Source organism: Lytechinus variegatus, chromosome 8, assembly GCF_018143015.1.
Source record: "Lytechinus variegatus isolate NC3 chromosome 8, Lvar_3.0, whole genome shotgun sequence".
Classification (NCBI taxonomy): domain Eukaryota; kingdom Metazoa; phylum Echinodermata; class Echinoidea; order Temnopleuroida; family Toxopneustidae; genus Lytechinus; species Lytechinus variegatus.
The window spans coordinates 8158063-8184556 of NC_054747.1; the positions used below are offsets into that span (position 1 = coordinate 8158063).

The following is a 26494-nucleotide window of genomic DNA, read 5'->3' on the forward strand; positions in this document are numbered from 1 at the left end:
CAATTTATAAGGTTCAAAGGATTTTATTCTGTAATGTCATCTGTTTTGCGGCGTGCCATTTGTATTTGATGTCCAGCAGAAAAGAGAACATAGAAAAATTCAAATTGTCATATATTTGAGATTAGAGGATATCAACCATGGTATCATGAGAGATTTATTGTAATATTGAAAAAAGGTGAAGAAAGTCTTGGATTGTATTCCAAGTAAACATGAAAATTGTCACTGGACATTGCAGATTGATCCCTCTTAAGCCAATATTTGTCAAGTATCCTTAATGTGTGTTCATTCCTTCCTTCCTTCTTTTCAGACTCGCGACCGCAGATTGACCCGTCTAAGTTTGACATGGACGAGGCCGAGGCTGCCAACATGCTGATATCGTTGGGCAACTCGCGATCGGGAACGCCGTCTTTCACACCGATTCAGCATCACTCGGCTCCCCACTCTCCCCGTACCGCTTCCAAGACACCGTCTCCTGCTCACTTCGGCCACCGCAGTCAGACCACTTTCATGCCCATCTCACAGGTATAAAATCATCATTATTATAGGCATTCAACAGACTGTGCTGCAAACAAAAACATCTTTTCTGTCTGTTTGTTTTAATTAGTTTTAAAAAGTTGAAATAGTAAGGAAGGTCTAGATAATTCATTTCAGAGGTCAACAAATCCTACTATTAAAATAACTTTACAGATTAATATTCTGACACATATGACACATTGTGCTGGTAGAGTTGTTGAACCTGGATCGATTTACCTGGATCGATCGGATTGATCGATCGATCAATCAATCAATAAATCAGTCAGTCAGTCTTTCAGTCAGTCAGTCTTTCAGTCAGTCAGTCTTTCAGTCAGTCAGTCAGTCTTTCAGTCAGTCAGTCGGTTGGTCAGTCAGTCAGTCAGTCAGTCTTTCAGTCAGTCAGTCTTTCAGTCTGTCAGTCAGTCAGTCAGTCTTTCAGTCAGTCAGTCAGTCAGTCAGTCTTTCAGTCAGTCAGTCTTTCAGTCAGTCTGTCTTTCAGTCTGTCTTTCAGTCAGTCTTTCAGTCAGTCTTTCAGTCAGTCAGTCAGTCAGTCAGTCAGTCAGTCTTTCAGTCAGTCAGTCTGTCAGTCTGTCAGTCAGTCAGTCTTTCAGTCAGTCAGTCAGTCAGTCAGTCAGTCAGTCAGTCTTTCAGTCAGTCAGTCTTTCAGTCAGTCTGTCTTTCAGTCTGTCTTTCAGTCAGTCTTTCAGTCAGTCTTTCAGTCAGTCTTTCAGTCAGTCTTTCAGTCAGTCTTTCAGTCAGTCAGTCTGTCAGTCTGTCAGTCAGTCAGTCAGTCAAAAGGTAGGTACTTTATTTTTTGTTTCAGAAAGACTGTATGTTTTATTGCAAATCCTTGTCTTTGATCCCTTTGAGAGTTGGTGAAAGCCATGCGCCGCCATCAACTCTGGCCAAGCTTCTCTGTCCATTCTCTTTATCTTTAAATTACAAATATTTTAAACATGTGATCAGTCATTTCTAAGTAAAACACCCAAGATTTGGTGACAATGCATTACTTTACATGAAGGTATGATTCAGGAAGACTGGATAAATTTAAGGATTCCTCTTCTGCGATCCCATTGAGAGTTAGTGATAGCCATCCTTGGCCATCTACTTTGGCCAAGCTCGAGCCTGTCCATTCTCTCCACATGTAATCATACACCTCTGCTGCCACCTGAAAAGAGAAATTAGGTTCTGGATGGGTTCGTTGTCATTATTCCTCTTAAAGGGTGGAAATTTGGGGCCTGTTTCATAAAGAAGGTAAAACTATGGTTTTAGTAACTACCATCGTAACAGCTTTATAGCGGCCAGTCACGATAAAGCTTTTCAGGGTCCCGGGGGGGGGGGGGGGGGGGCCACTTACATTGACGAGTGGATACCATGCGCGACCAAAAAAACACGTAAAAAGGATGTCCTTTTCACGATAGGGCACGTTACGTACGTAACGTGATAAGGGTGTCAAAAACACAAAAATAATGAAAAAAGGGTATCTATTTCGCTCGGAAAATTACGTGTTTAGGGTCGAATTTGCGGGGATGATAAAACAAAATTAGAATGTTTTATAAAGGATGTCCTTTTTGCCCCAACACTACGTGTTTAGAGTCCTATTTGCGCGAAGTGTAGAAGGTGGGGTCGTACTAAACCAAATAAGGTAAAGCCGACGACCGAAGGACCCGTAACAATAAAACATTCCTGTACTTGTTTAGGGGTTCATTTCAGGGCATATTTGCCAAGAGTATCGTTTTGTTTCCAATACTTGTTAAGGGTAGGGTTTCACACGCCAATACTTGTTAAGGGGTGCATTTTCAGAATATGGAAATTACGTGTTTAGGGTGCTTTTCGAGACCCCTTGGTCGCGCATGGTATCCACTCGTGAATTGAAGTGGCCCCCCGGGTTCAGGGTACTCACAATTATGGCAAAGTTACCATAGTTGTAACTCTTTTTGTGAAACGGGGCCCCCGGACCCCATCTTACAAAGACTTGTAAGTGATCTATTAAAACATATGTTGTTAGGAGATGTGATCAACCGCAAATTGAGTGTGATTTGAATTGAATCTATTGCAAAGTTTTATAAGACACGGCTGCTTGTGGTATCCGTGGAGGTGCATACCAGTGCTTGCATGAAGATAATAATTATGCTTGCTGATATACATGTAGCGCTTAAGTCATTTTTTCAGAAGTCTCTTTAATAGCGCTCTACATGTTCAGTAACGCAGCATAATTACACGCTGTCTTTAGCAGAACGGCTGTTACGTACTCTGCGTTTCAAGAAATCGATTCCTACGAGGTACCCATTCACCTCACCTGGGTTGAGTGCAGCACAATGTGGGTAAATTTCTTGCTGAAGGAAAACGCGCCTTGGCTGGGAATCGAACCCACTTCATTAGGATTGAACGATGAGAGTCATTACCATTAGACCATAATGCCCCCGCATAGATTTGATTGGTTCAGAGAACACATACGACAGTGAAAATCACTGGAATATTTTATTTCCTTTGTGAAAAACTCCCCTGGCGGGTGCATCATCCGATCCCACCCACTACTCGGGTCTAGTGAGAACACCTCCCATATGTAGTCCGCTTTGTATGCCGGTCATGTGCCTGGATCGGTGAAATGAATATGCCCGTTTCACCCAAAGCGGCATGTACCAGACAGCTATAACTAAAGTAATTGGTTATTTGCAAGACTGTCCTGTCCAACCTCGCCTCAAAATATACATCCCCGAGACCTCATCTCCAACAACATCAGTTTTCCTTGCTGCCCCCATTTAAATCCTCTCTCCTCTTTTTTTATTTGGGGGGGGGGTAAATATTTTGTAGTCGTGTTTGAGTTTCCTAATGTTCCTCCGGAGGCATCGTGTTATGTACCTAAGAAGGGTATCCAGTATTTATAGGGATAGTTGAGAGGTGATTGTTTATATGCTTTGATGTATGTGTTTGTTGATTATGCTTCACGTTTTGTCATGAAAACGCTCAATGGTTCATCAATCATGCCATTGAGGGGGTTGACGGGAATGGCAATGGGGGTGCAAAGATTTCCGGTAGGGACAATACAAAACAATACCTATAAAGTCTGCGAATGTTAGACATACAAAATCGATATTCATGGTGGGATGTCTTTGATGAATGTTGAACACTATGAAATCTAATCTAATTAAATGATCAATCGGGAATTGATAACGCAAATTGATGAAGGGAATGATTGCATACTGTATCGGAAGTGCATGTTGATACTTAAAAATCATCAGGTTTCCTGCCATTACCATGGCCAAATTGATGTATTGGGAAAGACATTTATTTGTCTGTCTTTTCTTGAATGTTTATGAAACAGCAGAATGAACACATTATCGATTTATACAATTTTGTTATCCTGAAAACTTGAAAAAGCTTTTCAAACTTCAAAAGGTACCCGGTATGTTTCAAACTTTTCTTTTTCTGCTGCAGTGTTTTCAAGAAAATCCCACCTTTTGGTCTCATTTCACTCCATTTCATTAATTTGTTTGAACAAATTGAAACTGCAAATCTATATTTTGGTAATTTAATGATCATTGATATGCATGTATATATCAAAGTTATGTTTGTTTTTATTGTACAAATTTCAAGAGTACCCAAAGACTAAAGTATGAAAATTAACATTCACAAAGTTGAATTGAAACTGAAATTGTTGAATGTAGTAGATAAACAGTATTCATTAAAAGTATTTCATTCATTTGAGTTATTATCATTATCCAACTTACTAGTAATTATATCAATCATGGTTTTGTAAATTCAAAAGTTTTTATTAATAAATCTTTAATCAGATATCAAATACCATTATATCAGCTAATATGTAACCCAAATTAGGTAGTTACAATTAGACAGGATTTCAATATTGAATGTCATATGGTTTTTTATCAGATGAAACAACAAACAATGTAAATATGCTGCTGCGGAGATTAATGCATTTTTGAAACATGTTTATTCTCAAACAACCAGAATGTTTTTAAAAAAATAATGAAATCATTTGTCTTGCACTTTGGTTTGAATTGATAGATCTGGGGAGCATTTCATGAAACAAAAAGTCAGTGATTATCACTGACTACTGTTATAAGCTAGCGAAATCCTTGCATCTGATTAGCTCAGAATAAATTGGTCAGTGAAATCACTGACAAACCTTTTCATGACACCCTCACCTCATCTTCATATTGATCATTGATGAGAGGAAATTTGTTTGACCAGTATTTGAAATACGATGGAACTGTAAAACAGATTGGTGAGTGGTGGCTTGTAGATGAGCATATCTGATAATGCATTCTTCAGAGTTGCCTTATTTCAGATTTTGCCTGATTCGAGGCCTTGACACGTTTCCTTTCCAGGCTTTTTCTGGCTTTGTATTATATACCATGTATGAGGCTTTAATATGTTCGGGGGGGGGGGGGGGGGTGTTTCAAAAAGATTTAAGTTGCACTTAAATGTCCAGTTGCGTGCGTTATAAAGGCATGACAGCATTGGTCAGATAATGAGATCATGCCAAGAGGACGCTCACTACCGGGGGCCGCGGAACGGTTTTCAAAGTGGGGAGGGGGGGGGCTGACCACGCAAAAAATCACAATCATATGGTTATGTTTTTGTACATGGTTTTGGAAAAAAGTGGGGGAGGGGCTAAAGCCCCCCCCCCGATTCCGAGGCCCCTGGCTAATGCGTATTAATCAATAAGATTGTGCGTTGCATATCATGTACGCATCAGCATTTAAGTGTGACTCTTTGTCATACTTAGATCTTCATGAAACTCCCCCCAGGTTTCTTTCCAGGTCCAGTGAGAAAACTAACTGTTGTTCCCGATTCTTACATTTGAATATGATTCGTTTTCAGATGCAACACGGCTCTCACTCTGGCACTCCAAGCCGGTGGGGAAGCAGTACACCAATCTCTGGAAGGTCATCTGAGGTCACATCCCCTAGACTCCAGCCTGGTCACAGCTCCAGCTCTACACCGACGGTGCAGACAGGACTCAATTTTGCAACCCCGGTCAGCCCTCACAAGCTCCAGATTCGCATGGAGCATGCCAAAAGGGAGTATTCCAGGAGAACAGATAGCCAGGACTCTGGAGTGGAACTAAGCGGAAGTACTCCCAAATCGCCCGTCTCGGCCCAGCTCTCTGGGTCGTCGTCAGGCACGCCTAGCCAGCTGTCGGGACAGCATATCCTATCGCCGGTCAACGTCACAAAGCAGCAGCCAAGAGCAGTATCGACACAGGCTCAGCAGCAGCAGCAGCAACAGCCACATCAGCAGCATCCTCAAGGAGAGAAAAGCCACTTTGAGTTCCCTCCACCTCCATCTGAGAACAAACTCCGAGCTGCTCTCTTGGCTCCACCGAATCAGACAATGTCTGGCAGTATCCATGTCCAGGAAACCCAGACAAGTCCCAGTAATGATAAGACCAGTAAAGGAACACAGTCAAAGGAAGGGCATTCTGGAGATGATGTATTTGTCCAAGAAACTAGGAGGCAGAAGAGCGGTGACCAGGGGAGAGAGGTTCCTCAAGGTGGGCGCGTCGTACCCCAAGGCGAGCAGCAGGTTGGCCAAGCTCCCATGACTCCATCAGCTCTAGTACCGCTGGTGACAAAGGGCGCAAAGGACAGTAGCAAAGGAGATAAGAAGGATGGGAGTGGTGAGTATGATCACGTGTGGAACTGTTAGTCTGATTAAAGCACCCTCTCACACTAGAGGTCCAGAGCTTGCACCCTACGAAAAGGCGTTTCATTTACATGTGCCCCTCCTGACTAAAATGTGTGAAATAAGCACCTGAGCTCCGTAACACAAAGGTTTACGATTAATCCTAGTTCATCTACAACCAGACAGTCTACAGACCATTTAGTGCAATTGTCATTGAAACCACTTGATACCATGTTGTCTAATTTATAGTCAGGCAATACCAGTTTTGTTTAATATTCACTTGGTCTTTTACCAAGTCTATAAGGTTATTAAAATGAACTGTTTATGAACCAAATTTTCATTTGACAAAGTAAAAAACAAAATGGATGAGATGGAAATTAGACAAAATGAGAATTAGACTTTATAAGAATTTGGCTATGAGTGGGTACTAGACCAAGTGTAGTGTTACCCAACATGAATTACACCAAAGTGATAGAGAACAAAATTGGTATTTGCCCAAATGGTATTAGACTGTCTGAGATCTATACCAACTGCTTGTAGACTCAAGTGAATTATATCAAAACCATTAAAGCTAAGTCAGGAGCTGATTCAAAAGACTGATTTGAATGCAATCTTCATTTTTTTTTTCTGTAGCCCAAGTTGTAGTCCCACCTGGCCATGTACCTGTCTTTTACTGGCATTCTCTGGTCCCTATCTTCAACATCAGTCATCCTTCTGCTTCTTCCTCTCCGACACCCAGCGAAGCCCAGGCTATACCTGGCAGTCAGCAAGGAGCAGCCAGTCAGATGCAAGGTGAGTTGATGATGTCAACAATGGGGGTGGAGCCTCGGGGCTTAAACTTGATCACTGATGGCAACATTGCCGTCATGCTAACCACCGTGGCAGCCTTGCTTCTAATGGTCATTCAATTCTTATGTCCATATACATGGCTAAGTTTGCAATCTATTCCATCTGAATGCAAACTAGGTCCAGGTGCCTATTTAGGGAGGGAGATGCAATCAAATCATTCCCAAGAATTTGAATGCATTCTGATTTTCTTGCAATCAGAAGCGCATATTTCAGACTTTCATGTTGATTTTGCTCGAGCACAAACTACATGCAATGGTTTGAGGATAATACTTGTTTCACATAATGGACAATGATGTGACAACTTCGGAGCTCTTGAAGTATTTTGTCATGGGAATATAAGTATCTTTTCTCATTTTCTTTATATGTATTTTATTTTATGCAGGGTTATTTTTTGATGCATTTTAAATTTGATTGAGTCAAGAATTTGATTGCATGCTGATTTTCTTGCAATCACATCGATCACAAACTACATGCAATGGCCTGAGAATGATACTTATTTCACATAATGGACAATATTGTTATAATTTACTTATAGATACAGTATATTTTGTTGTGGGAATATATTACAAGGATTTTTTTTCTTTCAACAGTTATTTTGTTATGCATTGTACATTATATAGAGTCTGCTCTGTAAGGAATTGTGACATTTGCCTGTTGTATCTCACACTTCTCTTTTGTCCTATGTTATCTCTTTTTGTTCTTTCTTTCTATCTCTCTCTTTGTCTCTCCTATTTTATTCTACATCTCCCTTTCTGTCTCTTTCACTTCTCAACCCTTCTCTTCCCCTTCTCTCTACCCCTCTCTCTTTTCTCTCATTCATTATACCCCCTCTCCATCTCTCATCTCCTCTCGACCTTTCACCTCTTCTCTCTTTTTCTCATTCTCCGTGTATCTCTCTCCTCCATCCATCTCTCCCCATCTCTCTCACCTCCTTCCTTCCTCTCTTCCCCTTCCTCCCCTTTCCTCTCTCAGGTGATACGATAAAGTTGTCTGGAGTGAGAACGGTGCAAGGAACGACTATCCTGGGAAAACACGATGGACTCCTGCCAAAAAGGGAAGAAGGGTAAGACATCACTCACACTCTACCTGTCTCTCTTAACCTGTCAATGAACCCCGGGCCGGGGAGCCTTTCATGGACAGTTTTGCAGTGATTTTCACCGACCAATTTGCTCTCGGCCAATCGGGTTGAAGGATTCAGTAGCTTTTAACATTTGGTGATGACAAAACTATTCATGAAATGCTCCTCAGTCTTGAGGAAGAAGCTAATCTTGTAATGGCCATTTTTGTGTTCTTTCCTTTCTAGAATATATACCAATTATCCACTGTCTTTCATCTGGCATTATTGATGTTGTGATTGCTATTCATTGATTATTCTTGGATGGTTATCAATCTCAGCATCAACAACACCATCACCATCATCATCATGGCCATCACCATCGTCATTATAATCACTATCACTTTCACCACCATCATCATAATCTACATCATCATTGTCACTATCATTCACCTCCACTTCATCATCATCATTATTCTCTTCCTCCCTCTCCTCATCATAATCATCCTAACCTCCTCGTTCTCATCTTCATGAAAAGCATCATCTTCACCACCACCACAATCATAATTGTTATTACAGTAAATTTATTAAAAATAATTGCCAGTAGTTGCAGTAAACACTGTTTTCATGAGAAAGGCTGTAAAACCAGGCTTAATTGTCAGTTTATCATCGAGGATCTAGACCTGGTACAGTTACATAAACTGAACTTTGTGAAATTTTGAAATCTACGCTGAAAAATGTTCACGCTGAAGATCACCAACACAGATAAGCGCACGTGGGACAGTGTATTATTATTGCTATGAATGTCGGCCTGACGCTTGACCCGAATCTTGTGCTTTTTTGCTAATTTCTCAGCAATTACACAATTTCTTCCAGAATTCTTTGACACATATTTATGAATAAAAGCAGACACTTTAGTGGTCATTTCATTGGATTTTGTATGAACTCATTTGGATATCGTTACCACAACTGGCATTTATCTTTAACCGTAATATGGATATGATCTTTGTTGCTATCATGCTGACAAAGCTGATCATTATTGCCTATCATCGTTCATCTTATCTATCTCTTTTTTACCCTCAGACCCAGTGCGTTCACCTTCCCTCCCACTGCCGATAGCGTATCTCCCAGTAAGAGACGATCACAATCTCTCAGCTCGTTACCCAAGGATGAGAAGGAACCAAGAAGTCCAAGAAAGGTCGGTCAAGCCCCTACTTTTCAAAGCTTTTTCCTTCTTCCTGAGGGGCTTCAGAAATTTTGTGCTTAGAAAATTTGTTGCACTATTAACTTTGCTCATTGTCCTGAAGACGACATGAACACACCTGTCGAAACATTGAGTTTGGGTGGTCCGTTTTAGAACCAACATTTGCCCAAGAAAGGTACATAATGTTACGTGAAACCTACTACGCTATTCTTCTTCGCCATGGAAACCTTCAGAAGTTACATCTATTAATTGAATTATTATCATAGAGCTGCTCTGCTTGAGGATATGATTTTTTTTTTAACTCAGTTCAAGCCAAATGACACTTCGTATTGAGCTTAGTAGCAATTATGGAGCTTTTCATTTTATTAGGGGTATTCTTAACAGTTTGTGGGCGAATCATCCATTGGCTATTCATATTTTTTACCTGTAGGCATTTGTCTAGAGTCTTCACTTTCCTCCTCTTTCTTCACAGAGTCGAGACAAAGACCATGTGAGGCGTCCCATGAATGCTTTCATGATCTTCAGCAAGCGACATCGAGCTCTGGTCCATCAAAGACATCCCAACCAAGACAATAGAACTGTCAGCAAGATCTTGGGAGAGTGGTGGTACGCACTCAAACCAAAGGAGAAACAGAAATACCATGAATTAGCATTCCAGGTGAGTTAACGTCTCTTGGCTTTCGTTAGCATTTCTATTGTAGAGTCGTTGGTTCAAGTCCCAGCCTTAAGAAAGGTGGTTACAACATGGCAATAGAATTGTCAGCAAGATTTTGGGAGATTGGTACGCACTCAAACCAAAGAAGAAACACAATTACCATGAACTGGCATTCCAGATGGGTTAACAGGTCTTCAGAGTCCTTAATTTTCTTTGGAGAAAGAATGTACAGATTGATATTGTGAGCACAATCAAGAAGAAATGTTTGTGTATTTGTACAATTATCTTCTATGAGTTGTGAATGATTTTGATGAAGTGGGGTAAAATATGTATTTCTGTCTAACAGGTGAAAGAGGCTCACTTCAAGGCCCATCCTGACTGGAAGTGGTGCAGCCGGGAGCGCAAGAAGTCGGCGAGCGGGGGGTCGGGTTCCGGCGGGCATTCCACCAGCCCCATGGCTAGCCCAGGCCCCCTGACAAGCCCCGGCCCACTGACCAGCCCTGGTCCCGTCACCAGCCCGCTCCTCCTCTCCCCATCACATCACATGATGAGCCCACTGACCAGCCCGCTGCCACTGATTAGCCCCAGTCAGCTGACTAGCCCAGGTTCTCTGCATCGGGCTAGCCCAAGTAGGATGCTGAGTCCTGGAAGGCTTCGGAGTCCGATCCATGGGGAGATCCATAAAGAGAAGAGAAGACTATTTGAGTCTGATAGTGCAGACTCTGGTCCTAGTCCTGCTTGGGAACCAGGTGAGTTATAGACAATTATTGCCTATTTGAGTCTAATAGTGCGGACTCTGGTCCTAGTCCTGCTTTGGAACCAGATGAGTTATAGAAAGTAATTGACCATTGGAGTCTGAGATAGCAGTCCTGCTCGGGGACCAGGGGAGTTATACAATAATTGGTAATGCTGAGATAATTGAACTTCAAACAAACCCATGTAAATATGATAAATATGATAGAGCTATAAAAAGAAGTGAAAAACTGTTTAGTCCTTTTGTTTGGACTTTGATCCAAGTCCCACTTGTGTACATGCTGAGTGCTAAAACATAAAGCACTGTCATGAACACATTGATAAACATTTGAAAGTACATTGGATGGGGGAAATGGGGAAAGTAAATACAGAGTCTAAGAGCAAGAATAGGGTTTTTGTTGTATTGCTCATTAATCTAAAAACTATCCTTTTCCCTGTAGTTAAATCGGATACAGAGAAGTCTTTATCGCTTGGCCCCATCCCTGAGAAGGAGAAAGCGCCCTCGACCATCAAGCAGAGTCCAGTGCCAATGGAGCGTTGCCAATCGGCGGCCATGTTGCAGCTCCCACCTAAGAAGCGTTCGTTGAGTCTGAGTCATATGACCATGGGAAGTCCAACCAATCTTCACTCTCCAAGGCCGACGCCTCCCACACCCAAACAGGTATGAGAGTGTTCGCAGTCCTGATTTACGGGACTTAGTCCGTATCTACATAGAATAGAGTGACATATAGGCAGAACCATAGTATTGGAGAAGCCAGGAAGTCCAAAGTAGAAAGTAGAGCTAATGAAATTAAAATACGTTGCAAGATAAACAATCCATTGCACCTGTACATGTACATAATTATTCAAGAAAAGATGGATAAAACTTTATAAATAGAATCTTAATAGAAATAGAGAGACTTATAGGCAGAACTATATTAATCTGTTTCTGTTGAGGTAACTCCTGTAGGATTTTGGCGAATAATTTGGAGCAACAAAGTATTGGGGAAGCCAGGAAGGTCATTATTACCATAACTCTCTTCTAATGATTTGTATAATTCCAGACCACACCCAATCCAGACAGTACTCCGGGCCGCTCCTCCCCCCTGAAGCCCAAGGCGGGTGATGAGCCACCGTCGACCACCAAACCTCTCGCACCCCTGACCCCTCTCAAGCAGCACCCCAGACCTCGGCTAGAATCGGAGGAGACGCTGAGTGATGACGAGAGGATGGTCATCGATGAGGAGGGTGATGACGATGTCATTGGTATGTTTTACTTTCTCAATTTAATTCATGCATTTTGTAATGACTTTTGAAAGTCTGGGCCCCGTAACACGAAAGTTAGCGATGTTTAATCGCTAATTTGAAAGAACAATGCTGATTGGTTCCCAGTCTACTGAACAAAATGCGCCTGCAACAGTGATCGTGATCAGCCATTTCATTTAGCAATTAATCGCTAACCTTCGTGTTACGGGGCCATGAGGTTCCTCTTAATTGAAAAAAAAGTGGAAGTGCTATTTGCATTCTCGGTAAGTATGTGTGCGCTTGTTGAAGAAAATAAAGAATAACAATAAAAAATGTAAAGCCCGTGCAACCAATGTTCATGATCATAAGATGCCTCCTTTCCCTATTGGTTGACAGCTTTTTCATATGTTGCACCTGCACTGTGAGTGAGAATAGAAAATTAAAGAAATATTCAACTGAACAATGAAATCCTGAATGCAAGAAAGAATAAGGATGTCTTATCAGTGAGGTCCCAGGAAAACTTCTGTTGTAATGTAATGATTTTTTGTTTCATTACTAGCTGCCGATGGAGAAGAGAGAAATATGCCACAGAGCAAACGCATTGATCTGGAATGCAAGGAAAACGTGGAAGTCAGTGACTCAGAGACAGAATCTGAAAACGAGACGACGATCGAGAACAAAGCGTTCCCTCAGCAGCGTTTCTCCCCGGTCATGAAGCAGCAGCTCCCACCCTCTGACAAACCCTACAGGCCTAAGCCAATCAAGATCAAGCCTGATTCAAACTCACCAATCAGGAACGAGATTGGAGGAGATCAGACGGACGGAGCATCCTCCAGGCCGGTGACGACGAAGAGCACGTTCCAGCCGACCGGTGCGGTGTTCAAGGCGCATTCTCCACGTGGGAGGACGGATGCTGTCGGGAGCAAAGCGAAAGCTTTCCATGAGTATCATCCGTGGAAAGGAAAAGCAGACTCAAATCAGCAACAGACTTTATCTAAATCTGAACCTGCAGGACAGGAAAGGACAAATGAATCTAAGGATTATCAGGGTACAACGCATCAGGGATTGGATGATAGAAGCGGGAAGGACCAGAGAGACAGTAGCGTGTCTGGACAAGAGCCTCAGCATTCCGCACCCCGAGAGGCATTGGTCAGGAACACTCATTCGGTTGGATTACCAACCACCGTGCGCATTGCACCAAGCCCCGGGGCGGTGATTGTCCCAGGTCATGTGACCATAGCTCCGAACAGGCCGTCGTCTACTCCGGCCAACTTGAACCAGTCATTGCCAACGTCTGTCATTGTTGCGAGGACATCGGACATACAGAGTAATGTCCAAGGAAGCGGGAACTTGGCGACGTTAGTGCCAACCTCAGTCCAAGCAATTGTTAGCAGAGGATCTACCTTACAGCGTGCCTCGAGCATGGAGTTCCAGAGTGGCGTCGTTCAGATCGGGAGACCGGGTGGACTCACTAATGTGACTATTGCTTCGCCAAGTACACCCACGACTCCTAAACCGGGATTCGCAAACATCAAACCTCTCACTACGAATATGATCGCCACGAATGCCGTCAACGTCAATACAATCCAGGGGAAGATACTAGCAACCCCGCCCCCAGCAGAAGCACCTGTCCAGGTCCCAACGACCCCAACAGTTCTGACCAACTTGGTTTTGAAACCTAACGGGAGCGTGGTTCCAGTGCAGACGTACAACATGGCCCAGAATCCTGCAGTGGCGCAGCTCCAGTACATCCTGCCCTCTATCCCACAGATTAACACGGGGTCGAAGGTCACCGGCACGACCAACGTCCAGGTCGGGAGTCTCCAACTGACCCCGACACAACCCCAGTCTCAGGTGACCATCAAGGCTGTCCAGCAACCAAGCCAAGTCACCCTTGTCACCAATCAGACTCCAGGGGGCGCGCCACATGCCATATCGGCTACCTCCATCAACCATGCTGCGCCCAACACGGGAATGATCACCCAACAGATCTTCAACCATGGGAACATCCACACCGTTATCCCGGTTATCACGACGCAACCGCTACCGATGAATCTTGCTCAGCAGGTAGTCACTGTGTCTCAGTCATCAGGATTCCAGACGAACACTCCGCAGTCTCAGCAGAGAGTCACAATAGGTGAGACCTAAGGCCATTTTATAAAGCTGTCTGTTCATCACGCACAACTTTTTGCATGACTTGAGTTACCAAGAATTTTTCCCATTTTAACAAATAGGAGCAAGCTTTCTATGAAAATTCTTATCAAATAGCAAACTTTGCATTCAAATTTGCTTATTAACAACAAGAAGCTTAGTTATAATATAAAAAAGGGTGAGGCGCACGATCAATTGGGCAAAATGAATTTTCATTATTTCTATTTTGAAGGATAAAATATGGATTTTTAAAAATTAATTTCCAAACTTCCACATTGAAAACACATCATGAAGCAAACATATCGAATTCAACAGTCCTCAATATCGATTGATCTGACTTTGTGTAATAAAGGTCAATTGCGATATGAAGTTGATTTTAATCTGTCCCATTTGTTGTTGGTCATGTGTCCAACATTTAGCATCTTTGCAACGCTCTGGATTTTCATAATGGTAAGAAAATATTATGGCTAAAGTTTTGTTAATGTCTTTCAGGTGAGCATTTCACGAAACACTGAATATCATTGGTATGTGTTATAAGCTACTAGAAATGTTTGCATCATATTGGCTGGGAGCAAATTAGTTATTCAAAATCATTGACAAAACTTTTCATGAAAAGCTCCCCCATTTTCCAAACCTTAAATCAATGACATGTGTTATAAGCTACTAGAAATGCTTGCATCTTATTGGCTGAGAGCAAATTAGTTATTGAAAATCACTGAACAAAACTTTTCATGAAATGCTCCTGTCCGTTTTCCAAACATTACAAGATTCTTTCTTCTTTTAAAGGGCCTGGGGTGAGCTCGCAGCCGGTGAACATCATCACCCAGCCCTGCAGTCCAGTGGTCACTGTGGCCGCAGCGGCCATGGGGAAGGGTACCGTGTCCACTCAGGCACTGACTTTCTCCAATACGGCCCTCCTAACGACACAGCACCAGCAGCAGCAACAACAGAAGTTTGTCTTGCCTCAAGGTCAAAGGTTAATTATCATTCCATTTCATTTGATTTAGTTTATCAGTTCTGCATCCTGTTTTTCTTGCATACCAGGACCCTGTTTCATAAAACCTGTTAAAATGACAGTTTAAAGCTACTGAAATCATCGCATTTGATTATAAACTTTTCATAGAATTAAATTATAACAAGTCTTTATGGAACAGGCCCTAGATTTTTGAATGAGTTCAAACTAATTTACCTTTTTTTAGAAGAATTTGTCCGATTCCACAAAGAGGTATAATTAATTTTGGGTCACCATTTTCACAAAGTATTTATGTCTTACTGCTTTTGCTAGTTTATGTCAGTTGTAATGATAGTAATGATGGTAAATATAGATATTTCTATTGTATTGACTTGACTGGAATGTATTAAGTTGATTTGTATCTCTTTGGCATGGAAATGAAATAAAAAAATGAAAATGGCTTGAAGCAGATAAAGAATATATCTTTTAGCATCAGTCATGTTAGGCACCATATCTAAGTAAGACTTAACTGAAGAGTTAACTTAAGAGTTAACAATGACCTTTGACCCCATTCCATTCTTAGGACTGTGACGTACGTTCAGTCGGCAGCCGCGGCCTCGCCTAACCCTGTGATCATCCAGCAAGGGGACGCACTGAGAGGGAACGGGGGCAAGACTAAGATACAAGTACCCACTCTGATTCAACCAGCTCTCATGCCAGTCAAGACCACCAATACTCAGGGTAGGTACTTCTCTACAGTGAAAACCGGTCTTTATTGACCACCCAGGGGAACCACACAAAATATGGCCTTTATAAACAGGTGGCTGGTATTAGCCAGGTTCATATTTGCTACACTTGTGCCTGACTTACCAATAAAGCTCATCAAAATGCTATTCGTCACACTAGAGCTACACAGCCACTGGTAAAATGATTTGGAATGAGTCTGAAACCTAGAGTTACCAAAAGAATGTGGCCTTTAATGACAGGTGGTTGCTATTTACAGGTACTTATACACATAATCATCCTCCTTTAGACCAAGTATGAATAAATCTATGCAGAAACATCTGTAACTCTTTTATCATTTCTATATTCATAGGTTCCGCTAAGATTCTACCAGCAACCAAAGCTCCCGTTCAGCCCCAGTCACAGCTCACCGTCGCCCCCAAACCGGTCAAGACAGTACCCCCTCTCAAACCAGTCCTGAGCCTCGCCCCTTCCCCGCAGGCATCTCACCCTCTGTCCCAACCCATCACCGGTATCGTCATGACCAACCCCGCCCCCGCATCCTACTCCCTATCCACCCCATCATCATCATCCGTGACAATGTTTGCGGGCCCCCAGCCTGCGGGGATGACGCTGTCGACGGCGATGACGACGACGTCCGCGCGGCAGGTTGTGATGCAGGGGACGACAATGGTCGGGCAACCCATCCCAATCACTGTCTCCATCAAGCAAGGGGATGCGGCATCCGGTAGAGGGAATATCAGCGGGATGCTGCATCACTCTAATACTGCGCCCAACGCAACAATAGGTAAGAATCCTTCCCTCGTGTGAAACTGTTCCCTGATGGATTCTGTATCAGCTGATGTCTCGTCTGACATGTGTTTCACAAAGAGTTATTGAAACTTACGAGTCATACTTAAACACCATTTTACATGAGGTAGCTAAATCATAACTTCATTGATGAATAAAATGATGACCTTTGTGGTGATATATACCATATGCAACTGGGAATTCCAGTGCAATACTTTATCACACAAATATTTTTGAAACACAACCTTGCTCTTTTAGTTGTTTTGCCTCTTGAATCCTAACGTGTTTCAGTTGTATTGCTCACATGCAGCTTGACCTTTACTTCAGAATAGGGCATGTTAACACAGAAAATTTATTTCAACCCTTGCATGCCTTCAGCATCTGTTTGGGTATGTCCCTCTGTCAGTCGACTCAATTTCCTTAAATTAAGATCATCAGTAAAGCAGGTATATTCATGTTAATGTTTTTTCTTCTTTTTTTTGACAGGTCAGACCCAGCTTCAGATCGACAACTCCGGCATCCAGCCGGGACCCAAAAAGATCAAAGCCACCCTGGCTACCATCCCAGTCGTGACTACCTTGCCACCCCATAGTCCCTCGGGGACGGGCCGTGCGACCATGGGCACCACCATGCAGATCGGCCACTCCAACGGCAGTGTTTTCACATCCGGGTCTGCCCCTTCAGCCAGCCAGGGCTACGCCAGCTACAAAGCCATGCCCAAGCTTGCACCTATCCAGAGCGCGTCCAGTGAGAAAGGGGGCGGGAAGAGGAATGCGATCGGCAGTGGTGGGAAAGAGGGCAGTTTAGACAAGAGTGCTGCTCCAGGGAAGGTTGACATGCATGTCCCGATCAGGCAAGGTGGTGGTGGCGAGAGCCACGTTCATGCAGCACAGACTGTTCAAAGCTTAAGAAATCTACCAAGGAACTCCCAGGAGGACCCCAGAAAGGACTCCCAAACAGATACAAAAGAAAAAAATCTGAACAGGGAGGAGAAAGTGAATAGGAAAGACACTGAAAAACCTTCACCCCTTTCACACGCAAGTGATAAACCCGCAAGACAGGGTGATGACGGTGACGTGAAGAGGGATAAAGACAGACTGGAAACGGACAAACCAGAGCTGATCAGTACTAATCAAGGATCGAGTGGACATGAGACGGGTCATGAGGATGACGGAGGTCATGAGGGGTCAAGGGTCAAACCACAGAGGTCATGCAAAGGTCGTCTGTACAGGAAACATATGGAAGAGAATGGCAGAGGCAACAAGCCGCCGAGGAGAGAAACCAGGGTAAGAATACAAGTATATGAAAGGCCAGTCAATATAATGGCCTGAAATAAAACAGAGGTAGGATATGCTAACAGATGTTGAATGACTGAAATGCATTGATTTAACCCTTATAGAGAGCTATGCTATTTGGACCCACTTCACAACTGAGTGAGGCAATGGGGGGATTGGTGGGTGGAGGAATCCCCATGAGAGCTCGTCCTCGACTTCTTTGTGACAAAAATTGGCATACGGGCATCATCTATTATGTATTCTACAAAATTTAGTTGTCGATTACTTTTAAAAGAAATGTACATTCAACTAATTACGAATTTCAATTCAATTAATTTATTGGGTAAAATTAGATTAGTAGGTATAAATAAAATGTGAGGATCATCCGAAAGCAAATTTACAAGGCAACAATAGTCAAAACTGACTAGTTTGCCTATTCAAAATAACAAAACGCCCTAGGAAAGCCAGAGGCTTGAGAAAAACCTTTCTTATTATGGGTTGATGAATTTTGTGCTTGACACCTCCCTTTGGATCTTGTTTTTTTTGCTTCATAGTCTAGCAAGTCGGCAGAGAGCCCAATCCAGGAAGAAGAAACTGTCTTTCAGTCGCCTAGCAACACGGACACAGACCCACCCCCACCCCCACCCTCCTCCTCATCGTCATCTGTTGCAATAAGGCCCGCTGAGGGAGGAGAGAGTCAAGGCGATGGACATGACAAGGAGAAGAGAGAAAGTGATGGACCAGTCGATTCGGAAGAAAAGAAGGATGAACGGTCGCAAGAGGCCTCTTCACAGGGTAAGTGCAGTCAAACCTGTCTATAATGGCCCATATGTTACAAAAGCGGTCTTTATGAGCAGGTAACCATTAAGGCCACCGCACACTTTACGACTCTTCATGATCCGACTTTGGAACAATTCGCATTTTGCTCATTTTCTGAAAATGTGAATGGAATGTACATGTATTTTATTTGAGGTTAAAATTAATTGAAAGGATACTAATATAACCATTTTGAAAGATTGCAAGGCTTTATTTTGGAGTAAGGGCCAAATTAGTTTCAAATTGTAGCCAATCGTACGACTGCTATGACATCATTACGACTAGATATTAAATTTGCTTTTAAGCATGATAGCATAGTCACAGATTTTAACATAGGTATTAGTACGATGATTTAGAACATTACACAGTAAGATATTCCAAGTCTAAACATTAGCATCAAATTCTACTACCCCGGTACATTTTATTCTGAAATTGGGTCGCAGACCAATCGTAAGGTGTGGGCCGCCTTAAGGCTCACGTTTCCTTGATACATGTTTCTATGAAGAACGTATCCAATGAACTTACTATAGACACTGGTCTTTGTAAAAAGATTTATAGGTGGTTTCTCAAGCAGGTTTTCTTTCCACTTAGAGATTGATGCCAGTTGTAAAGTTTCAAAATGAGTTCGTACAGAATCCAATAAAATGACAATCCAAGTGTCTGTATGTGTATGAATAAAAACGTGTGCCAAGGGATTCTGAAAGGAATTCTGTGATTGTTAAGAAATAAACAAAATGAGCATGTTTTTCACAAAAAATGTCTGTTCTTTTTACAGCAATTATGATTTTTAATACACTGTCCCACATATGTCTATCTGCGTTGGTGATCTTCAGTGTGATCATTTTTCAGCTTTGATTTCATGATTTTACAAGGTTCGGTTCATATGTAACTGTACCAGATCTAGATCTATGATGATATAGTGACAGTTAACCTTGGGTTTACAGACTTTCTCATGAAATCAGTGTTTACCGCAACCTCCTTCATGTATCTTTAACTTCAGCAGAGCCAGCAGGACAGGTCGAAAAGCCATCCAACGAACGGCCTCCTTCCCCAGCCCCTCAGCCAGCTCCAAACCAACAGGACACGAGCACCCCTACCAAAGAAAATGGACAGGCCCACAAGCCCGCCACCACCAGCGATGAGGCATCTGCTTCAACCTCTGTCGCCATGGATACGCATGCATCGACCTCGGGAGCAATGGGAGGAAAGGACGGCAGTAGGCAGTTCTCGCACATACTGAAGAGAAAAATTGACGACGGGATGGAAAAGTAAGTGACATGTTTCTTCTGCTACGAGCTTCGGTAACATCCTTTCTGGGATGGACTCTGTCACAGATATTTTGGGACGCAGTTACGAGCTGAATCTTGTACCTTGTATAGTGTGTCTTGTCTAGGGTGTCCCTTATTCTTACAAAAAATTATTTATGTGGTCCTACCCAAGTTTTCCTTTTCCCATTGCAAAATTTGTACCAATACTTGTACCTCTCTTTCACCACTAGATCAAGTTACCTAGTTCTTGTTTTCTTCTCTAATCGCTTCAAAGCTTTGATTTCTTTGCCCTATTATAAGGCTGAACCCTATATCGTGATGCGTCTTGGTTGTACAAGGTCCCCGTCTTACAAAGAGTTCCGATTGATTGGATCAGTCAACTATGGACGGCCAGCTTAGTCATCATATAAAATGCATGTTTGTTCCAAAAAAATTCTAGATATGAATGTATATCTGTAAATTCATTGGTTTCTTGGCAATTTAATGTGTTCTCCTTTGCTTACAAAGGACATTTTGCAAAATTCCTGTAGAAAAAATGAAACTGATGGATTTCCATAGAGTTACGATTGATTGGATCAATCGTAACTTTTTGTAAGACAGGGCCCTGCAGAAGTCCACAAGGAAATGGTTCTCTTGACAGAAACATCTGTGGGCCAAGTCTTATCTTTCCCCATTGCATCTAACCCTTTCACGCCACGAGGAGTTACCTAATTCTGTTTTTCTTTTGTAATTGATTCCGTACGCCACAATCCAGGGTCCTTGAGGAGGTAAACTTTGAAGCACAGTTCCGACAGCTTCCCGAGTACCACCCCGAGGACCACACCAATGAGAGAAATGTCATCCCGCTCACCCCTGAGGCTATTGTCAGCAGCTATAGGAGGAAGAGGAAAGGATCCACAAGTAAGATGACCAAGCTTTGCTACCCCCTCTGGGGGCCATTTCATAAAGCTGTTCATAAGTTAAGAGCGACTTTAAGAATGCTGGTGATCCTTCCTGTGGTAAATGGTATTCACCATTAAATGTGGATGGGTGATTATTTAGCGCATAAGAAAGGATCACCAGTCATTCTTAAAGTCGCTCTTAACTTACAAACAGTTTATGAAACACCCACCTGGGTTACTGTTCTTTTAAGGACTACACTCAATCCTGACAGATTCTCTTTCTTGCCTCTCCATTTCACTTCCAGCTCTTCCAGCTCTTCCAGCTCTATCCATTTTCCCTTAGTCCTTTCCTGGACTTGACACATGGTGTACCATAAACCACTTCCACGAAGCAAGATACTGTCCTTAGTGGCTGGGCTCTACATCAAAGCTCAGGAGCCCATTTCACAAACAGTTGTAATTATTGCAACTCTGACATTTTGTAACCACCATGGAAAGTTTGATTGTGATTGGTTGATGAGCTCTGTTACCATGGTAGTTGCTATTGTGGCAAAGTCACTATCGTTGAAAGTCTATATGAAACAGGCCTCAGGATGATTGTTATGTACAAAATGAATGGGATATTATTGAAGCATTGTAAAGTTTCTTCAATTGGCAAGACATTTTATCATTAGGTGAGAGAGGCATCATGAAACTGCAGATCAACTCCTGACAATATTCGGTAATGACTCCTGAAGGAATAATGACATGGCATCATATAACATGACAAATACGACAAAATAATGAATGTTCAGCTTTTTGCTGATTTCAGCTATTTTTTAAATTTAATTTTCAAGCTTTTTTTACTTTATATAAGATAAATGGAACCTTTTGAAATTTTAGCTAGTTTAATTTATGATCACTAACACCCCTGAAATAAGGTATTTAGTTAATTTTATTTTGTAATATTCCTTTATTTCATTTTTATTATATGCAATTTCAGCTATTTTCATTTGTGGTCACTCATCTCTCTGAAATAGGTCAACCCGTTGACAACTGGAACCGAGTGATACCCGTACAAAGTCTATAGGAATTACAGAATTGAGTATTCAACATATGAAATGAGTTTACTTGATATTGTACTATTATTCTTCAAGGTAAAAGCGAATGCGATTCTGACAACGACCCAACGTCACCATGCAAGCTGAAATCACCCCACCGTAGGAGCTCGAGCAGCTCCGAACCCAGTACGCCTGGCAAGAGAGTGATCGGGGACGACTCTGTCTTCAAGTTCAGCGACAAGTCAGCTGTAGAGGCCTTTACCACCAACATGCGAGGTATGAATAACGATTTGAATTCATTCAAGTCTTCTAGCAGTTGGTCTAATTTTCAGATGTATGAGCCCTTGTCGAATCGTTCTGATGGTAATGTTAATGATCGATCCCAGGTATAAATAATCTCATCTACTTGACAGGCCTGCCAACTACATGTACTCCTTTTTTGCTACCCCGTTTGTAAGATTTTTTATCAACCAAAAAGAGGAGCACTCTATTTTTTCCATTTATTTAAAGAGAAATGCCAGTAGTTGGAGTAAACACTGATTTCATGAGAAAGTCTGTAAACCAGGCTTAATACATTGCATACATTGTATGTGAGCATTCAAGGATCAGATGACCGGGGTAATAATATATCTGTAAAGCGAGACGTCGTTCCGATGTGTTAAGCACTATACAGTGCGTATCAAAAAAAAGTTTACACTTTGAAAAAGCCCCGGGAATTAAAAAATATACAACATGTGGGTAATTTTTTCACATATAATCTTAGGTTTGGGTCTCATCTATCCAATGAAAGTAAAAGTTTTGACAGAATGTTACACTTGAGTGAGCACTGTCCATTTTTGTAAAGCTCGCAGAAATCTGTTTGCGCAGAAATGCTCGTTTTCACGCTGTGTCAGGGGGAAAGGGCGAAATCAAATTTACCCTGCGAAACATTTCTCATACATTTCCCTTGCACTTTTAGTCAATTGAAATAAAACAGATACATTCAAGCATTTTGTAACAATTTTGCCACCAGAATTGAAATTTCAACTCTTAGTAAGCACAACCTTTACCCTTTTTGTGCTAGATGGATCTGAGGACTTAATTTAATGTGAATAAAAGTTTATATCAGACATCTCCAGCATTTTTTCAATAAAGTTTTCTCATTTAAAGTGGGTTTACATTTATTTTTTATTTAATACTTGTTTCTCCACACCTTTTCCAGGCTTGACAATGATTAACAAAATGAAAATCAAGCCTAAGGCATTTCATGTAAATCGCAGCTCAGTGTAAAGCAAATATCGTCACGATGGCCTCGGTGTGTGAGGGAGTGGGGTAGGGCGCAATGCACTCTTCGAAGTGTTTTGGGCAAGGAAACAAGTTAGAAAAAGGTAAAAGATATCTTCAAATCAATTTTACTAGCTAAATTCAACGTGTACTTCATGATTAAGGTCTACTTTTATTCGCTTAACTATTTCAAAGTTCTGCGCAAATAATTTTTCACTAACTTTTCAAAAGTAAGTGGTGCTCACTCAAGCGGAAATATTTTTCGACAGTTATATGGTCATTTGCTTAAATGGATCTGTACCAATGTTAAAATGTGGAAAAATCTTCAGGATATTACAAATGTATAATTTTACAGGACTTTTTCTAAGTGTAAACTTTTTTTTGATACGCACTGTATAAATGCGGATTATTATCATTATTAAACTATATATTTTTTTTCCTGCTACTATTAGATGAGTTGGATGAATATGAAGGAGAGCTTGATCGCTCTGCATCGTCCTCTTCCTCTTCCCTCTCCACGCTGCGAAGGATCTTGGATCAGAGACGGATCCTCGTCACAGAGCTCTTCAAGACCAATGGCTACTTCCCATCTGGTAAATCAACTATCCCTTTCCCCCTAGATGATTATCTTGGAAGCATTTTGGGATAAGGGTACATACAGTGATGCTGAAAAAATAGTTAACCCCACCAGAAAGGGAACATAAGTTAAGTGTTCCAGTTCTGCCATACTTTAGATATTTAATTGTTTCTCCAGGCTCACCGGATGTTGTAATAATATAGGATATTTATATTGCGCACATTTCCACCTTGTTAGGTGCTCAAGGCGCTCTATATTACCCGGCTAAGCTAGGCGTTCATAGCGCACACAGCTTCTTAAGGAATTACTTCCTACCGGTACCCATTTACCCATTGTAGTGCTGTTTTCTACATTCAACACCAGGCATGAAGAAGTGAATTTTTTGGTGGGGTTCACTAACGTTTAGCACCACTGTACATCACCTTCACTGATATTGTAGGCAAAACTACGGTACGCTCTTCATGGTGGGCATAAGGAAGAATTATCCACTTCAGGGTACATGCATACCTTTTGGTAGTTCCTGTCGTGTTTGGGGTGTTTGGATTGTAGGAAGTTGCAATGTTTTGGTAATCATGCTGATACCCTGAACAGAATGGTGTGCATTATTTGTTTTATTGAATATTGGTAGGGTTCTTTGCATTTTAATGTACTTTCATCTCGGTTATAATATTGTACCCCAGACTGGTTGTATGTTTTATTAAAATGGCATGTTTACACACCGTACATGATTGATCATGTGTGAGCTGTCAACCAATCATGTGATCAGGATCCTCTGCAATCGTGGTATATTATTTACTATTGCCTGATGACCTCTTATCCGCAGCTGCATCCACTGCCGCATTCCAGTCCAAACACCAGGACATGTTCCCATCCAAGAACTGCCTCCAGCTGAAGATCCGTGAAGTCCGCCAGAAGATCATGCAGCAGTCGTGGGATGAGGAAGGCCAGGAAGGAGAACCCATGGTACCAGGTGAGGCTTACTAGTTGCAATCAATCTCTTAGGCCTGATTTCACAAAGGTGGTTTTGAAAATCCACGGTTGAGTCCATGGCTTATGCAGATTTCCTGTATAAATTACGCTTATTTTACTGCGTATATTAAAAAATGTCCAATGCTGATGCACGCTTTTGTCACATTGCGCCAAATTGACGCCTGTTGCCTTGGTTATCCAAGTTATTTTATTCATGTATTGGGTTCCATGGGCCGATTCCAGTCAAATTGGGTTGAGGTATTTCATCATTCTCTACTGAAATATAAAAAAATGCAGAAATGAATAAAAAGGGCAAATTGATGTCGTACTTCGGTGCTGTATAGCTGTATGAATAAGATATTTAAATGTTTGCATTGATGTTTTATTTCTATTCTGACCAGGTACCCCATCCACACCCAAATCTCCAGTGCCCGGGAAACTTCACCTGACGTCCGTCAAGAGCGTTCGCCTCGGCGGTCCCAATCCCACTAGTAAGATGGCCCTGTCGTCCACCCCACTCAGCAGCTCCAACTCGGCCCTCACCGCCAAGTTCACCCTGACCCCAGCTCCGCCCCCGTCCCCCATGGCGAGAGGGGGTTCCCCTAACCCCCAGGGGACACCAACCATGACCAAGTTCCACTACTCCCCGCACATGAGCCAGCAGCCCAAGCCCATGTCACCGTTGGTCAAACTCTCCAACCCCCAGCCAGGGTCTCCGGCCCTCCACCCCATCTCGGTCGCCTCCCCTGCTCTGCAGCATGGCCAGACCATTTTTGTCTATCCGGCCAGTCCTGGTCCGAACCAGTTCCAGCCGGCCCAAGCCGCCCAGTGCAGGCCTCCTACCTCAATTGTGCAAGGAGTGGCACCCCCCGGTGCAGCCAGTTCGGGGGTGACACATATAGCTCTTCATGGGCAACCGCATATCAATCTGCAAGGGAGCGGGAGTGGTAACCAGACACCAAAATGAAAGCCCTCCTACCTTAGTCATGCAAGGAGTAGCACCCCCGGAGACACATATAGCTCTTCATGGTCAACAGCATATCAATCTGCCGGAGATTGGGGGTGGTAACCAGAAACCAAAATGAAAGCCCTCCTACCATAGTTATGCAAGGAGTAGCACCCCCGGAGCAGCCAGTTCAGGGGTGACACACACATAGCTGGGCAACCACCTATCAACCTGCAAGGGAGTGTTAGTCGTAACCAGACTTCAAAATGAATGCAAGAGAAGAACCCTTCTGTGTTGAAGAATGTGTCTTCATAAACCCTTTATAGGCAATTTAAATCATAATGAAACATAAAATCATGTTATTGAAAGTCATCTCAATTTTCACAAAGTTACATAAACCCCAAGTATAACAATGTTCTGACCACTTATAGGTATTTTGTTGAAGTTAAACAAAATAAATCCAATGTAATAAAACCAATTACTCAATATGCATGATGATTGTCAAGTTAAGATGTTTATGTTTGATGCATGAAATATGAACAATACTGCTCAGCGAATGAGCACCATGCTAATTAAGTGCGTTTGCTTTCGATATATCCTGTCGCTTGCAATTCTCATCAACGCTTCGCAAAATCTTTGCTCCCTTTGTTGGTATTCTCAAGGAGCCTCAACGGAAAAAGTTCAAAGCGATGTTATGAATAATTGATGAAGTAAGGCAATGTTCTTTTTACAATATGGAGGTATTTGGTGATGTCAGAGAAGTTAAATGGAACAAAGCGTGTTTGCTTGGTGCAATGAAGGATGTCCTCATGTTATAGAAAATGTTTTTGAGAGAGTGTTTACTGGGCAGTTCTATAATAATAATTATACTTGCTTATATAGCGCTTAATACTTTGTCAGAAGTCTCTAAGCTCTCTACAGTA

The 26494-nt window shown here is 42.2% G+C and overlaps 1 protein-coding gene across 3 annotated transcripts; it reads left to right on the forward strand.

Moving 5' to 3' along the window:
• LOC121419923 (protein capicua homolog) lies at positions 1–26494 on the forward strand. Of its 3 annotated transcripts, none has more exons than XM_041614412.1 (21): positions 1–522; positions 5359–6157; positions 6796–6954; positions 7984–8074; positions 9149–9263; positions 9742–9927; positions 10271–10673; positions 11118–11338; positions 11721–11922; positions 12461–14038; positions 14839–15028; positions 15588–15745; positions 16101–16535; positions 17024–17823; positions 18366–18606; positions 19628–19895; positions 20629–20795; positions 21913–22092; positions 23532–23672; positions 24480–24626; positions 25027–26494. In XM_041614412.1, exons 1-21 carry the CDS (start codon positions 343–345, stop codon positions 25590–25592), a joined length of 7227 nt encoding a protein of 2408 aa, XP_041470346.1. In that variant the 5' UTR covers positions 1–342; the 3' UTR covers positions 25593–26494. The 3 variants fall into 3 exon arrangements, with proteins under 3 accessions (XP_041470346.1, XP_041470348.1, XP_041470347.1); XM_041614414.1 differs by having other exon boundaries at positions 20650–20795; XM_041614413.1 differs by having other exon boundaries at positions 19631–19895.